Here is a 16,787-nt window from a genome sequence, read left to right as displayed (position 1 = left end):
AAGAGAGGTAGTTTTGTAAAGACTAATAGGGCATTTTCATATATCCAATAAAGGGTTATGGGGCACCTTTGAACTGTAGCAGCTTTGAAAGTGAGCATTTTTCTTCTATTTTTAAATAGAATTTAGAGCCTTATGGCGCTGGCACACCTTTTCAATTGAGTGTATTTCAACCGATTGAAATTTTACCTCTTACTCTTTCAAAGTAAAATAAAATATATGTGTCTCTTTCTGTCAAATGAAAAATGAAATTTAAATTTAAATTCCAATTTCAAATTTAAATTTCATTTGACAGAAAGAGACACCTATATCTGATTTCACTTTGAAAGAGTAAGAGGTAAAATTTCAATCGATTGAAATTCACTCAATTGAAAAGGTGTGTTAGCACCATTATGATATAATTTAATTCCTAAAACCAAATGTCAAGCTAAATTACTTCTTTATAAGACGCAATTCCATTTAAAAATAAGAGAAAAAAGCTATATTTCTAAGTTACCCTAATTCAAAAGTTTCCCACTTCCCCCTAACTGCTTTTTCTCTTTCAAAATAACTTAGAATATCAATTAAGTAAATATGTTTAGACTTCTTTTTTCAGAATAAAAAGAAGCATATTTCAAAATTTTTTAAAGACAGAATTCTTAAATAGAAATCTAAAAAAAAGAAAAAATGTATTTCAAATGTTTCCGAGATTTTTTTCAAATTGTAAAATAAACAAAATAACTATAAGTTATTAGAATGTACTAATAATTTTTGATATATTAAAATGTTAATTTAACACTCTTATACTAGAAAAGATAAGTTTTAAAGTTCTATATTTATATTGTTGTATAGAGTGTCTTAATTTTTAAAAAGATTTCCATTTTAAAAATTATTACAATCAAGAAATAAATGACAAATTAGCGGAAAAATACTAATGTTTTTTTTCTTATAAACAAGTAACAGTAAAATAATTATTTGATTTTCTGAAGCCACTCATAAAATTAGTTTAAATAAATTTTGGTAATTTATGTTTCAAATAAATTTTAATTTTCCTAATCAGAAACTTCCCATTACGTAAAATTACTCCGCTTTGAGGCATTTTCATGTCATTGAATGCAAATTATGTTCCTTATCCTTTTAATAGACTAATAAAAATTTAAGGATTATTCTTACGACTTTTATCAAGACTTTAATTAACTTTAAACCCAAATGTTACATAAACGATATCAGTAAATATTAATTCTATTTATTAACCTTAAAAAAAAATTATCTAAAAGTTTAATTCAAAATGAACGCTTAAAACTACCCCATCCTCCTCTATTCAGGTATTACAAATTGTCATATAAATGTCCTGCTTTCGTTAATATTTCCTATATTCTTTTTTTGATTTTACCAAAATAATTTAAATTAAATTTTAGAAAAACTTATAATTTCGAATTTTCATAAGTTTCGAATCCGGTTTTAGCAAAGCAATAACAGCAAAGCAGGCAAAGCTTCTTCTTTTATTTATTTGAGGCAAAAAAATCAGAAAGCTCCCTGTGTATAGAGACACAATTTGTCGTTACAAAAAATCCCTTACAATAGTTTACGCTCAAAATACTGAAATTTTGCTCAATCCTTCTTAAACAATTTTCCGCTCAAACAAGCTTCTAAAAGCTCCTTTCACTGGGGTTTCGATTAAAAAAAAAAGAGAAATAATAATTTCCCTTGCCTATTCTCTGCGGAAAGGAAATTCTGCGTAAAAAATCCCAGAATTTTCCATTCACTGACCGTCATTCAGAAATGAAACTTGAGAAAAAAAAATCATCATTGGTTTTATTAATTTTCCACTCAAGAGACTTGTTACTCAACATTCAACCGTATTTTCCTCTTCAATCGAGTGACATAACTTTTCATCCACCCATAAACATTATATTGAACATATTATTTTACAGAGAAAATTGCGTAATGTATCATTGCTTATTGAAATGAAAATAATTTGTTTTTTTTTTTTGTGGATAAAGGAGTATGATTTCCGAATAATACTCATCGAAAAAAAACACATTTTAATTTAGGTGAAAATCAATTAGCAACATGTCAAAGAATGATAAAGTAAATAAAAGTATTGAAATTTAAATATTGCGCAATAAAAATATAATCTGGTGATTAAATGGACCCATGAAATGCACTTGTAATAGAGATATAAATGAAAAATTGTATAATTCAATTTCGTCCAACATATTGAATAATTGCCCATATAAATTATTAATTAATATTGAAACAGGATAAATTGTAATTTGATTTATCGCAAAATATCAATATTGCAATTTAGGGGATGTTGTAAAACACGATTTTACCCTGACTGTTATTCGAAATTGTATAATTATATGATATATAAGTACGCTTGCAGACGTTGATAATAAAATAAATGATAATGTCGACAGAAAGAATTTTGTTCGACAATGTCTTCAACAATTAAACGATGATGTTAAACGACGATCAGATAAACATTAAAAAAAAGAGTTAAATCCACGAGTAAATTTTATTTGGTTTAACTGTTCATTGAGTTTGTATTCTTGTATCGTGAAATTTACTCATAGTTCATATAATGTTATCTCGTACAACACACCATTTTCCCTTCATCCGAGACACTTTCCTCTCTTCAAACAGAAATACAATATTAGCTTTATGGGCCATTTCCATTGAAAAATTTCTCAAGAAATTTGTTAGAAAATTTTCAACTCCATATGAAAAAAGGGTGCTTTTATGAGAAAAAGTTCAATTTGGTTGAACCTTTTCTTATAAAAGCTGAAAAATAAAAATTGTGAACAGTTTTCCATACTGTTCCTATGGGGAACAGCGCCATCAATTGAGTTTTTCTCTGATACTTGCATGCCAATGAGGTATCAGCTGAGCGAATTTTTATTTAAAAAAAAAACTTGTTTTCATTTCACAATTAAGGTGTTTTTAGATGAAATTCAAGTAAATTTTGGTTCTTTGATGGTGAAAATAGTGCATGCAGTGAGAAAATGTCCCTTTAGGCGTCTTCTATACGGGGGGATTTCGAAATGCACTACACTGTGCTATGCACCGGTGAGTCTCGGGAAATCTCCCCTAGTGGTTCATTCCTAAGATAAATTTTCTCCACCCTGTGTTATAAATTCTGCAAGTGTGCTCTAACTAAAATAGGGAGTCTGGAAGACTTTCTAATTTATTTCGAAACGTTTCAAACGTCAATCACACAGTGTTTTACAATCAAAGAATTTGTTAAAGAGTGGTAAAGTTAATATTTATGCCTGGTGACGAACACTTTATAAAGAAGAGGAGATGGGGGGATCTTCTATATCAAAATCGTCCTACCGCAGGATTTTATGCCAATATTGTTGCTAAATTAGGAAAATATCCTATTGAGGGTCTTGAATTAAGTTTTTATTTTTCTATAAATCAACTTTATTCTATTTAACTATTTCGACTATTTCTTTATTTCGATTTAAGGATGTCTATTTAACAATTCGACCATATTCTAATAAGGATTAAACGATACATTCAGAAGAGTTATCGATACCGTGTCCCTATTTCACCTGCTTTTCGACTTTTTTGAAAATAATTCACGAGAAAAACATCTCTTGAAAAACAAACAAAAAATTATTTAAAAGCGCTTGAAATGTCAAAATATTCGAACATAAACAAATTGAGCTTTCGAATAGGGAGATTTTAAATACCGAAAGATAGGCAAAAATGCACCGGTCTAAAGCTCAATGCGGGATTTTTGTGTCAAAATGGCGGTTTCGAAATAAAATCCCCCCGTTTAGGTGCTCCCTTAGAGAGCATCTAAACGGGGGGATTTTATTTCGAAACCGCCATTTTAACACAAAAGTCCTCCACACTGAGTTTTAGACCGGTGCTTTTTTGCCTATCTTTTGGCGCTTAAAAATCTCCCTCTTCGAAAGCTCCAAATGTTCAAATATTTTGACATTTCAAGCGATTTCAAATCATTTCTTTTTGTTTTTCAAGAGATTTTTTTCTCGTGATCTATTTTCAAACTATCAAAAGTTGAAAAGCAGGTGAAATAGGGACACGGTATCGATCTCTCTTCTGAATGTATCGTTTAATCTTCTTAATATGGTCGAATTGTTAACTAGACATCATTAAATAGAAATAAAGAAATAGTTAAAAGAATAAAGTTGATTTATAGAAAAATTAAAACTTTGGGTATTTTTTTGATTTAGCAACAATATTGGCATAAAATCCTGCGGTAAGACGGTTTTGATATAGAGGATGGGTGCCTCATCTCCTCTTCATTATGAAGTGTTCGTCACCAGGCATAAATATTAACTTTTAATTTAACAAATTCTTTGACTGTAAAACACAGTGTGATTGACGTTTGAAACATTTCGAAATAAAATAGAAAGTCTTCCAGACTATCTATTTTAGTTAGAGTACACTTGGAGAATTTATAACAGAGGGTGGAGAAAATTTATCTCAGGCATGAACCACTAGAGGAGATTTCCCGAGACTCACCGGTGCATAGCACAGTGGGGTGCATTTCGAAATCCCCCCGTATAGAAGACGCCTTATTGGGGACAAGGTATGCCCAGAACACTGATTTACGGAAAAGACGGGCAAAGTGTTAGAAGTGCGTCGAAAAACAGTAACGTTGTTGTTTTATAGTGGTAATCGATTTAATTACACCTCATTATCTCTTTGCCTACTTCAATTTTCGTACCAAACGATTAAAGATATCCTTTAATAGTGATTTCATGAAGGTTTCGGTTGTTTTTATGCATTTTTACCCCAAAACTAAAACAAAACAAACAAATGTCAAGGAGTTGTTCGTATCCGAAACTGGGTTTTTTTGCGAGCTTTCAAGTGAATTGGGAATTACAAAAATCTGAAAATTTTCTCAATGGAGATATCCCATTAAGCTGTCAAAAAATTACAACATCAAGATTTCTTGTCTTGCGCGAATTATTTGTGGAACTTTAAGTGTCTTAGCTAACAATAAAAATTTTGAAAACTATCCACACTTAACGAAACGTCAAAACTGACAAAAAATCTGTGTTTTCCTGCCGAATTTGTGAAAGTGCATCACTGAAAATTGAGAAAGGTTCTAATGTTTTGATTTTGCGTGCTTTTTTAGACAATTTCTCTTTTATAACAATTTTATGCAAATTTTTCTCATTCAAAACAAAATCTGTTGTAGGACTTTTTTGTTTGTGAAAGCAAAATACGTTTCTTTATTTATAATAATTGAAAATATTTTTTGGATCTGGGAATAAAATCATGAAAACATAAAATATTTCAAAAACTTGAAATATTTTGTATAAAAAAAAAACCGAAAATTTTTACGGTGTGTGTCTTGGATAATAAGATTCCACGATATTACACATCTTGATCTTGATATTTTTGATTTCAGTATACCAAAATCTTTTGATCTTTGTCCAAAGATCAAGCCCAATGAAGTTAAAGCCCTCTACACATTGGGAGTAATCTTCGCCAAAAATTTCATTTTTAACAGAATTTTGACATTCCCACGTACAGCAGATTAGGAAATTTTCTTCAAAAAAGAATTTTTTGACGAAAATTGCTTTCAATGTGTAGGGACCTTAATAAACCAACTAAAATGTTATCTAGTAAAACTTGTGAATGTCACCTTAAAACTTTAAACCGAAAACTTGAACTTCGCTTGACGAATGTTCAAAAAATTGTCAATTGATTTGACGTAAAACTATGACATTTCGTTACGTTCAATATGCAACATTTCAATAAATAATCCATAATGAATCCCCTATTTTACTATTGGCTGATATTTTATACATTCCAGGAGCGTATGTAACTTTTGCACAAAGCTTAAATTTTCAGATCATATTCCTTGTTCTATAAATTAATTTTGCAGTAACATAATAGCCTTAGAGTCCCTTGAAACTCTCAACTATTCAATAAATTACTGATATTCCGAAAAAAAAACTTAGTAAATTATAACTTTCTCACCTCAATTTTCTCGAGAATAACTAAATTTTATGAAACTTTTTGTCAGTGTTTCAACAATTTTAGTAAATTCTGAAGCACTACACATTTTCACTCTGTAACTAATTCCGCACATTCACAAAACTTTCAAACACTCAGTTTTACCACATGAGTGAGACTCTCCCTTTGACCACCTAGCGTTTCAATTCCATGCTATTCCATCATCCTCAAACTTTTAGCATACACATTTCAATTGCTTTACCACTGGTTCTGCTACTAAATAATGTTCTGTGGAATCAGAAAATTCATTGAATGAAATGAAAGAAATAATTATTGTATACACAATGAATCAAGTGTCGTGTGTATCAATAAAGTTGTATTGGGCTTTAATAAATTTTACAATATAATTTCGACCATTTCGGTAGATTGGTTTTTGGCATAATATCGTTATCATAAATCATCCAAAGAAAAAACCATTGGAGAATTAGAGAGAAAAAAATAATAAACTCATTTCACTTTTAGTTAGTTCTCTCCGCTCGGAGTTTTCGAGAAACTACCTAGAATTTTTTTTCCTCAAAAAAAAAAAAAAAAAAACCTTGGGCTAAACACCTCAACTTGAATGAGAGAAAAAAAATATCCAATAGAAAAGTTATTGGGGGCGGTTGGACATTTACAGTGTTGTCGTTCGCAGCAACGAAGCGATGATGTTGTTGTAGCCAATTTTGCTGTTTTTGTTGGCAGCGGCAGCAGCAGCAGCAGTTGATGCCTTTGTTTTATCATCCTTTTCACCATTACCATCAGCAGCCACACTCTCCGTTTCCGTTTCCTCCTCAAATTCCTCATCTACCTCCTCCACCACACAAGGATCTTCATCGCATCGCAATGCCGGCGAATTGGCATCTGATGCAGATGAAGAGGCAACTCCCGAAAGAGACAGTGGCTGCTGCTGCTGCTCCGATTTTGGATCGAGTCACAGTCGGAGGTCATACGCGATTTTTGAAGCAATATTCTTGAAGCCAATACTGGTACCTATATGTACGCCAAATAATTACAAAACAAAATGTCTAACATTTTTTCTCAAGCTTGTTTCTTAGCTTGTTTATCAAGCTTCTCAAATCTATGTAGTTTTATTATTTAGTTAATTAACGATTTAAAGACAGATGGAAAAAACGAGTAATGACGCATGGCAATTTTACACAAAATTTTGGAATTCTAAAATTCTATTAAAAATGAATAGTGCCTTATAGGGCAAGAAGTCGATAATCGAGTTTTTTGGTAATGTATACCGGTTTTTGTACGATTTTACAGGTATAATATCAACATTATGATTCCTTCCAATAGCACGCAATATTCCTTTTTGAAAATGCTAGTTAAAGGCACCCTTATAAGATATTTTCACTTGAGGCTAAAATTCATGCGAGCAACATTGATGGTGACGGTTAACTTTTAGGCTCCTGAGGCTTTTAGGTTTTATTATTTAGTTAATTAACAATTTAAAGGCAGATAAAAAAAAACGAGTAAATACGCATGGTAATTTGTCATAAAATTTTCGAATTTTAAAATTCTACTAAAAATGAATAGTGCCTTATAGGGCAAGAAGTCGATATTGACGATTATACAGGTATAATATCAATATTATGATGTGACGCGATGTTCTCGGAAATTCCCTCCAATAGCACGCAATATTCCTTATTGAAAATGCTAGTTAAAGGCACCCTTATAAGACATTTTCACTTGAGGCTAAAATTCATGCGAGCAACACTGATGGTGACGGTTAACTTTTAGGCTCACTTAAAGCAAAATATTAAGATTAAGATTGGTCTATGGGTCGGTTATGATCTTTTCAGAACCACTGCATCCAGGCCACTTACTTAGGCGGCTCATTATGCACTCCTCATTCTCCTGTTCCATCTTAACGCCTGAGTCGGTAACCCTAAAGCCCAAAATAGACACAGGGATCGGCTTAGGGTACCCAGCCCGAAAAATTAGGATTAGTGTCGATACACTCACGGATCAGCCCAAAATTTGGAGGATCAGGCTGATCTTCTAAATTTATGAGGTCTAGTGAAATTACGAGGATTAAGCGACATCAGCGCCAGTGCTGAAAATAAAATGCTTTACTTTGGGGGTTTTTGGGTGCTTTTCGAAATGCCAATTGGGTGAAAAAACATGGAGATTAATGGTACGCAATGTCGCAAAATCTTAAAATGCATTAAGATTGGAGTAAAAGGAAGATCATACTGCTCTTTCTGTACGAAAAATCCATTGATATTGCACTTAAGAGGTCTTTCAGCACTCAAAGTGTGGAGATTTAATAGAAATTTGCGCTGAAAACGCTAATCCTTGATTCTTAATCCTCAGTGTATGATAGTTTGGGCTGATTCTTTACCGCCAAATTTTACGAGCTGAGTATTCTCTAGGCTTAAGGCCTAGCCATCTGGCTTAACTCCTCTAATTCCTTATCAGGCATTTTTTTTAGGAATTGTTATTTAGGATTAAATATTAAGGGCAAAAATCCATTAGAGTTTGAAAAATCAATAAAATTCCTTGTTATTTAGATTTTTGAGACCTTCGGGAACTGGGCTAAACCTCCAGTCTAAAACCGGAATTATGGTCCCCGCCTCAGTTTGTGAATCTAGACAGTGAATGTGTATTTGCGTTCGACTGAACTCTACATGTCGAAATTTATTTCCTATACCAACCTCTCTTTTTTAGGCGGTATATCTTCAATCAGGGGCCTCTACATTTCATTTTTCCATACGTTTTTGCATAGAGGCACTGAAGACTATTGGCAAGTTTTTTCCTAAAGAGAATTGACTTATCAGTCTGATATATTTCGAAATTGTGCATTAAAAGCTATCTGAAAATACATAATTCATAATGTTCGCCGAAATAATACAAGAACAACGAGCGAATTTGTTTAAGTCGCGGTGCAATAGCTGCAAAATTTTTACAAGAAGAAGTGAAAAATATCTTCACTTTTTATTGGGCTTGATGGGCCCCTGTTTTCAACGCATTGGCATTACGGGAGACTGGGGCAAAAAGTCACCAAACGGATATTTTATTTTATTTTTTACAAGGTACCTTATCGCCCCAGAAATTTCTAATTAGTGCATTTTTATAGGAAATTTACTGCTCTAAAACTTTGTAAAAGTCATTTCCCTCTATTTTATAAGGAAATACATTTAATCGAGCTGCTTTCTAGAAGGTAATTTTGTGACCATTCTCAAAAATGCTGGGCAAATAGTACCAGGCAAGCATGTGGCAAGTTAATTTTCTTATATGCAGCTATTTGAAGCCAACTTCCTAAATTCATCTCGGACTCAGCTCACAGTGTTCCGAGGAAAAAATGTATTTAAACAAAAATTTTGTATTTTTATCCCTCCATACGGAAATGTATCTTATAATACGGAAAATCTATCTGCGCTAACCTGCATATGGTTTTGAATGGCAAAAAATGAGCAAAAAAAAGTGCAATGAGTTGCGAAAACGTAAAACCCCCCATCAAAGTGTCTCATTTGGTGTCATTTATATTATTTAACATCTAAAGTGGCTACAGGTAAAATGAAAAACTCATTTTCCTCTTGCCAAAACTTGCATGATAATTGCAGTGCTTTTTAATTCGTAGGGTAAGTGTGCCAAATTCCGGCCAGCTTGCAATTTCGGCCACCTTTTTTGTTCCTAGAATTTCCATGAACTTTTAGATTTTACGTAGTCTAGAGATTATACAATGCGAAAGAATAACAAAAAATGTAGCTTTAACAAACGAGATGACGTGAAAGAGATATTAGAAGAATTTCCGAAGGGCAAGGAACTATGAGAATGAAGGTGGTCGAAATAGGGCACCAAAGCTATGTCTATATTTTTATTCATTTTGATATCTATTAAGAATGATTTTAGAGTAAATAAAGACGGTAAACTCTTTACAAGTTTCAAAGCAACACTCTTTAAGAAGAAAGAATAAAAAATCAATTTGTATTTAAAATATTACATTGCAAACTTGAGACTTTGGCGCTTGCATGCAACTATGCCGAAATTTGGCACACTTACCCTAAATTGAATACTGATAAAAATTTGATTTTCTGCTAAACAAATGAAATTTTTTGCTCGTTTGTATTGTGCTTTTCATTAAGCTACTTTCACAGAATTTCTTGTTCATATTGATAAAAAGAAAACTGAAACGTGGTCTTCACAATCTTTTTCTGTGTTGAATTTTATATGGCAAATGTAGTTTTTGTGTTGTAATGGTTGTACAGATAGCAATATTCTTATGATGTGTCCCGTGTGTACTTTTGTATTGCATGAAGAAACTCTTAAAGACAATACAAATTTAAATAATCTGAATTAATTTAAATTTTTAACTAACCGTCCCTTGTGTATAAAACGTCAAAATTCAATTAATTACTCGTCAACTTCATTCACGTGCTTTAAGAAAAACCGGAAAGTAATCACCAAACACGTAAATACTTTTTTACTCGTTCCACTGATTCTTCTAAATAAAAATTTAATAACGAAAACATGAACCAAAAAAAGAAACTCGGGGTTGTAAAAGCAAATTGCGACTGCAGTTGGACACATCTCATTCACTATCTTTGCAATTAGGCGCTCTAACAGAAGATTCTCTAGTGTATGGAGATAAATCAAGGGTTTCACTTGATTGAAATTGTATTGTAAAGTAGCGATGAGAACTTTCAAAGCAATCAGTGATTGGGAATAAATTGAATTATGTGCCCATTTGAAATTTGCTAACGTTTCTCCCGACAAACGAGATTGTTTCGTTTTCTCTTTTACATCACAAAGGCTTGCAATCTTCGTAGAATTCTAATAAGTTTTTTTTTTTCATTAAAATAACTTTTGATCTCCTGCATTCTATGCATATGAGTCGTAATTTAAAAGTTTTTGAGGCTTAATATGCCTTTTTGAAAGTGTTACCTAGATTAATTTTATGTTGCTCACATGAATTATAGCGTTAAGGCGAAAACTTTACGTAAGACGCCGAGAATTACCTATGTAATGACACTTAACCCATTGAATGTCCAAAGCTTACAAAGCTATGTAGAAACACAGCTGGTGATTACAAAAAGTCATTCAAGCTTTAGAGAGAAATCAATAGTGTTGTTTTCGTATTGACCGTTCGAGCGCTGATAGCACTTGATCTTTTCGACAAGTGACAGCATTTTGCCACTTCTCGAAAATTCTAGCATCCAATGATTTAGAAACAAGCTATCACTTTATTATGCCCTAGACACACTTACGACTTAAGCCAAGCCCACTAACTAATCCGTTGCACGGCTTAAGCCGGGAGACGGATTAGTCAGAAATTGATGGAAATATAGTATGATCAATATTTTGACTAAACAGAAAACAATATTTTGTAAAAATGTTCGTAAATGTTCGTAAAATATTCGACAGGAACACAAACATTTACGAACAAATGACAAAGTATTACGAACATTTTTTGTGTGTTTACGAACATTTACAAACAAATGTTTGTAAAAGTACAAAAAATGCTCGTCAAGTGATCATGTTACGAACAATGTTTGTGAAAAAAGTATAAACTTTTGCGAACTTATTTGTGGGTTATACGATTCACGAGCATTTCATAACTCCCCCATAGGAATTCACAAACATTTACGAACATTTTTACATAATATTTTTTCTGTGTAAAATTACGTTAAGCCGTCTTTCGGCTTAAGTTGTAAGTGGTTCTCCTAGGGCATTGTGCTTAGAGCCAATAACTTCTATTGAATTCCATGAAGTGTCTTCTAACTCATGTCGTCACTTGGATCAGCAATTGTCGTAACTTATCATGTACATAAATCATCAATCCTTATAAGTCAATAGGAAATGTACAGCTTAAATTAGCTACAAATTTCAGTGACAAATAAATTACGAGAATTATTACGAGTTTTTTTGTTTTAAAAATTGAAATTAATACAGCAGGTTTTAAATAATAAATAATTTTCAATAAATTTATAGTGTTTTAAATCTTCTTTTCATTATTTTTTTGAATTTTCGGTTGCATTTCAAAATAACCAATTATTTTTAAATCTAAAGATTTAAAAAAAAATGTTTTACTTACCAGAAATACGTTTGAAACGAACACCATTCAATGACAGTCTTGGCAATTTGCACACCTCAATTTCCCACTGAACTAGAGAGTCAGTATTAGGATCCCCATGAACACAGAGTAGAACAAATCTGCACACAAATAATTTTTTGATTTACTTTTGTAAAATAAACAATTTTTTTTTCTTTTGCTTAGCATCTATCTCACCTTTCTCGCTGCTCATAATCGCAGTTGTTCTTGTCCAGTACTGACCGAATTTCAGCCATAATCTCATCTGGAAGTCGGGGTGACGTTGTTTTCATAGACCACGTAAAGCGTAGAACTCGAGGTTTCACTGGTTCCTCCACGTTTGAACCACTGCGATGGAAAAAGCTTAAGGTAATTCACCCATTTAATGATCGTCTGTCTGAATTGTGGATATTTTTTGAACAAATTTCTTTTTCCTTTGACTTGCAAACACATGAATACAATTCTTTAGTTTTGCCTAAAAACGCTACAAACACAAATTCTTGTACGCAATTTCACGTGCATATGCATTTAAATAAAACAACTGTAGCGAATTGTACAAAAAAAAAACTCTGAAGTGCATCGTGCAAATATTAAAAAAAAAATTGACAAGCTCAATCTACAGCGAAAAAGCTTTCATTAAAAAGATATTCAAAACAAAAGAATTACAAGTATTATGATATTAGGAAGAGTTACTAGAAACGAGTACATTATGAGTCGTTCTATTGAAGGTATGACCTATCTCCTTAATGAAGTCTGAAGAGAATTTTGCTTACAAATCTTAGAACGGAATATTAAAACATAACCCTTGTTGACTTTAGCAAGAAAAAAACGCAACGTGGTAATTACATTTTGCTAACGGTTCTATTACGTTGTTCTTGTAATTTTTTACTTCATGTTCATACTTTCTAGATGTTCTGAAGAAATCAAATTTTGAAAATTGAATTTTGAAGAAATTTTTAAATTCTCGAGAAGACTCGATGATTTGTACGGTTGAAATGGGTAAAATAGGCTCGACGCAATTTTTTATCTTCTGAATTAAAGTTAGAGAAAAGTGCCTATACTTCAGAGACTGAGAAAAAACGGGGGTGCGATTAACATTTATTCCTCATAACTTTAACACTTTTAAGGTGTAAAAATATATCAACATTTTTTAATGTTAATTTTACACCTTTTTAAGGGTAAAAATAACACGAAAAAGGGTAACTTTAACCCCCAATACACCTAAAAAGCATAATATTTACACCGATTTCGGATTAATACTGCAGGGTAAAATTAACATTTCCGGAATGTTATTTTAACTTTTTCGGATTTCTCTCAGTGTACGATCGCAAACTTCGCAATGACATAATTTTCCTATGTTTCCGAATAAATGTGACTCCGGAATGTATTTTTAAAACTGGGAACTTTCCCTTAATTTTTAAAATATGAGTGCGATCAGTCACATTTATAGTGAAATGTAGGAAAAATTTTGAACGTATGGGCACTTTCCCCTACAATTGGAAGCACTTAGAGATTGCATGTAAAGAAAATTAGCTGCCATAAGCTAATCATTGTTTTTTATGTTTGTCTACAAAAGGAATTCAGAGTTTCTGTCGTTTACTTGATGAGATCGATCGTGGTAAATCGGCGGCAGACGCAACCAAGCATTAATTAAGGAGAAATAGGGGAAAGTGTTCATGCTTTACATGGTCCCAAGCTTTACAATGACTTAATTTCTCATATGTTTCTTGATAAATGTGACTCATCTCATCCATATTTTAAAAACTAGGGGAAAGTGTCTTGTTTTTAAAATATTTTGCGGAATCGCATTTATTCAGAATCATAGGAAAAATTCAGTCTTTATAAAGCTTGGTACCGTACAAAGCATGGGTACTTTCCCCTATATGAATTTAAAGGAAAATCACTCCTATCGATAAACCGATCCATAAACCGAGATGAGGATAACTATGGCCTTCGGGGGTGACCTTGTCTTCTTCAATTCATAAGCTTTTCTTTAATTCTAATACGTAAGGCTGGTCTTCACATATGTGACCTATATTGTCCGATCCGTGAAAACTATTCTTAAGTGCTAGAATTTAAAGAAAGCTTATGAAAATGAGAGGACAAAATCACTCTAGGAGGCCTACACCACTGGCATCTACGGTAGGCTTATATTATTGACTTCTGTTTTGTAATTCGAAAGTCCAAGAATGAGACCAACTGGAATAAAGATGACTAACAGAATTTAACTCATCATCATTAAAATTCTCAACACATGAGTTCAGAACAAAAATTACTGTATATTGCTCAGTAGACTTTACCCTACTTTACTTACGAATTTTGTAATATTGAACGTGATAACGATTTAGAAACTTATTAAACTCTCAGGATGAATTTAACATTTTTTATTATAATATTTAACATTGGTATGGAATTGTAAACCAATATAATCCACCAAATTTCGATATAAAACATTTTCAATTAATATAATTTGGAAAAATTTGATGTCACATTTTCGATTTTGTGAAATTCAATCGATAAAAATTTTGCCTCTTACTCTTTCAAACTGAAATCTGATATAATTATCTATTTTTGTCAAACAAAAATTGAAATACCAAACTCATTTTCAGTTTCGATTTCAATTTTAATTCGATAGAAAGAGACGATTATATCAACTTTCAGTTTGAAAGAATAAATAAGAGGTAAAATTTCAATCGCTAGAATATAACTCAATTGAAAATTGAGTTAAATTGAAATTGACAAGACCCAATAAAGATTTTTTGCGTATCATGCCTAGCGCACAATTCGGTAGAATTCGATTATACAGTGAAGAAGCATTTCCGCCGTTTGGCTTTGGACCAACTCTAAGACGGCGGAGGACGCATGATTTATGCCTTATTGCTTTACGAATTTTGTATCAATTGTGTATGCTTAAGTGTAATAAATATTATTATTATTATCATTATTATAACTTTTGCAAACATGTCTTTGACATTTCAATAAGAGTGAGTGAGATCTAGATCTAATCATCTCTGTCATTCTCAAAGGAAATTTTAAAAACATGTTTACAATAACTTTTGTTTGTAAACATATTTTCAAGGCTTCATATGAGAGAAAGAGCGAGATGACTAGATCTACATTTCATTCACTCTCACTGAAATTTCAAAAACATATTTACAAAACAAAAGTTATTGTGCGCTGGGCATATTGACCAGCTCACAATAACTTTTGTTTGTAAATATGTATTCAAAATATCCCACCAGAGTGAGCAAGATGACTAGATCTAATCTCACTCACTCTCACATGAAGTTCCGAAAACGTGTTTACAAACAAAAGTAATTGTGCGCTTGGCATAAAGATGTTTACAAAATTTCATATGAGATTGAAAGAGGTGACTAGATTTTTATCTCTTTCCCTCTCATTGAAACGTCAAAAACATGTTAACCTACAAAAGTTATTGTGTGCTAGGCATTATACAATTCAGTGACAAACTTTTCAACATGTTAATGATTTTCTCTCATAAATAACACTAAAACTTTTTCGGTGTTTGATTTTCCCCATAATTTACTTAATTGTGTTCAAGGTAGTAAGAATTTAATAAAAGAGCATTGTATGAGGAATGGTACGAGTACAACCTTGCAATATCAATTAAAATTATATCAAAAATAATTAATTTAAATTAATGACAACACTAAAGGTTTCTCACTTATATTTTTGTTTGTTTAAAAATTAATTCTTCCTCAATATTCTCGAAATTATTCTCAAATTATTCAGTTACACAAAAAAAAATTGTAAAATTGTTCGCAAATGCTTGTGAATTCCTATTAAGGCCTTACGAAATGCTCGTAAATCTTATAACCCATACAGAGAAGTTCGTAAAACTTCGTAATTTTTTCCCAAACATTGTTTGTAACATGATCACTTGACGAGGATTTTTTCGTACTTTCACAAACATTTGTTCGCAAATGTTCGTAAATTCACAAAAAATGTTCGTAAAATTTTGTCATTTGTTCGTAAATTTTTGTTTGCCTGGCGAACATTTTACAAATAAATGACAAAATTTTACGAACATTTTTTATATGTTTGCGAATATTTATGAACAAATGTTTGTAAAAGTACAAAAAATGCTCGTCAAGTGATCATGTTACGAACAATGTTTGTAAAAAAAGTACAAACTATTAGGAACTTGTTTGTGGTTTGTACGATTTACGAGCATTTCATAATTACCCCATAAAAATTCACAAACACTTACAATCAATTTTACAAAATATTTTTTACGGTGTAGTCATATCCTATTGCCTAATTAAATATTGTGTCAGATCAATTTTAAAGTTGAATAAACAAAGAAAAATTAATTGTGCATTTAATATTTTCGGAATGAATAAAAAAGCTCAACGGTTCGTTAATTATTTAATTTTAAATTTAATTGTGCTAAATATTATTCATTTCACTTTTTTGGGGGAAAAATGTTAAATCACCGAAAAGTAAATGAGCAAAACATTTTTGATCAGTTATTTTATCACATTTAATAGAATAAAATTTGCCTGTTGATATAATGGTAATTTCTGGAAATCCAGTGGAATGCTTATATTTTTATTAAATTTTCTTTTTCACTCTAAAAATTTAATAAAATATGATTGTACAATATACAGTTAAATATTATAGTTTTCTTGTCATGAAAAATGTTCAAAATTGTAAGAATATGGGAATTGTCGATAATTATCTTTTAGAGGATAATCAGATGATTGTTGGGCGGAAAAGAAATATGCAAATGCAGATTTGACGATAAATCAATAAGAATTGCTTC

At 31.6% G+C, this 16,787-nt stretch overlaps 1 protein-coding gene across 1 annotated transcript in view; it reads right to left on the bottom strand.

Annotated features, from left to right (window-relative positions):
* Window positions 1-3,940: 3,940 nt before the first annotated feature.
* LOC129800948 (MAP/microtubule affinity-regulating kinase 3-like) overlaps window positions 3,941-16,787 on the bottom strand; it is a 151,571-nt gene continuing 138,724 nt past the window's right edge. The window contains exons 15-17 of the mRNA XM_055845693.1: window positions 12,200-12,364; window positions 12,005-12,123; window positions 3,941-6,951 (exon numbers count right to left, since the gene is read on the bottom strand). Coding sequence (XP_055701668.1) covers window positions 6,893-6,951; window positions 12,005-12,123; window positions 12,200-12,364 — 343 coding nt within the window. The 3' untranslated portion in view covers window positions 3,941-6,892. The remainder of the gene's footprint in view (window positions 6,952-12,004; window positions 12,124-12,199; window positions 12,365-16,787) is intronic.

This window comes from Phlebotomus papatasi, chromosome 2 (genome assembly GCF_024763615.1).
Source record: "Phlebotomus papatasi isolate M1 chromosome 2, Ppap_2.1, whole genome shotgun sequence".
Lineage (NCBI taxonomy): Eukaryota > Metazoa > Arthropoda > Insecta > Diptera > Psychodidae > Phlebotomus > Phlebotomus papatasi.
The sequence above is the reverse complement of the archived record's forward strand: the minus strand, read 5'-3'. Positions and strand labels throughout refer to the sequence as shown.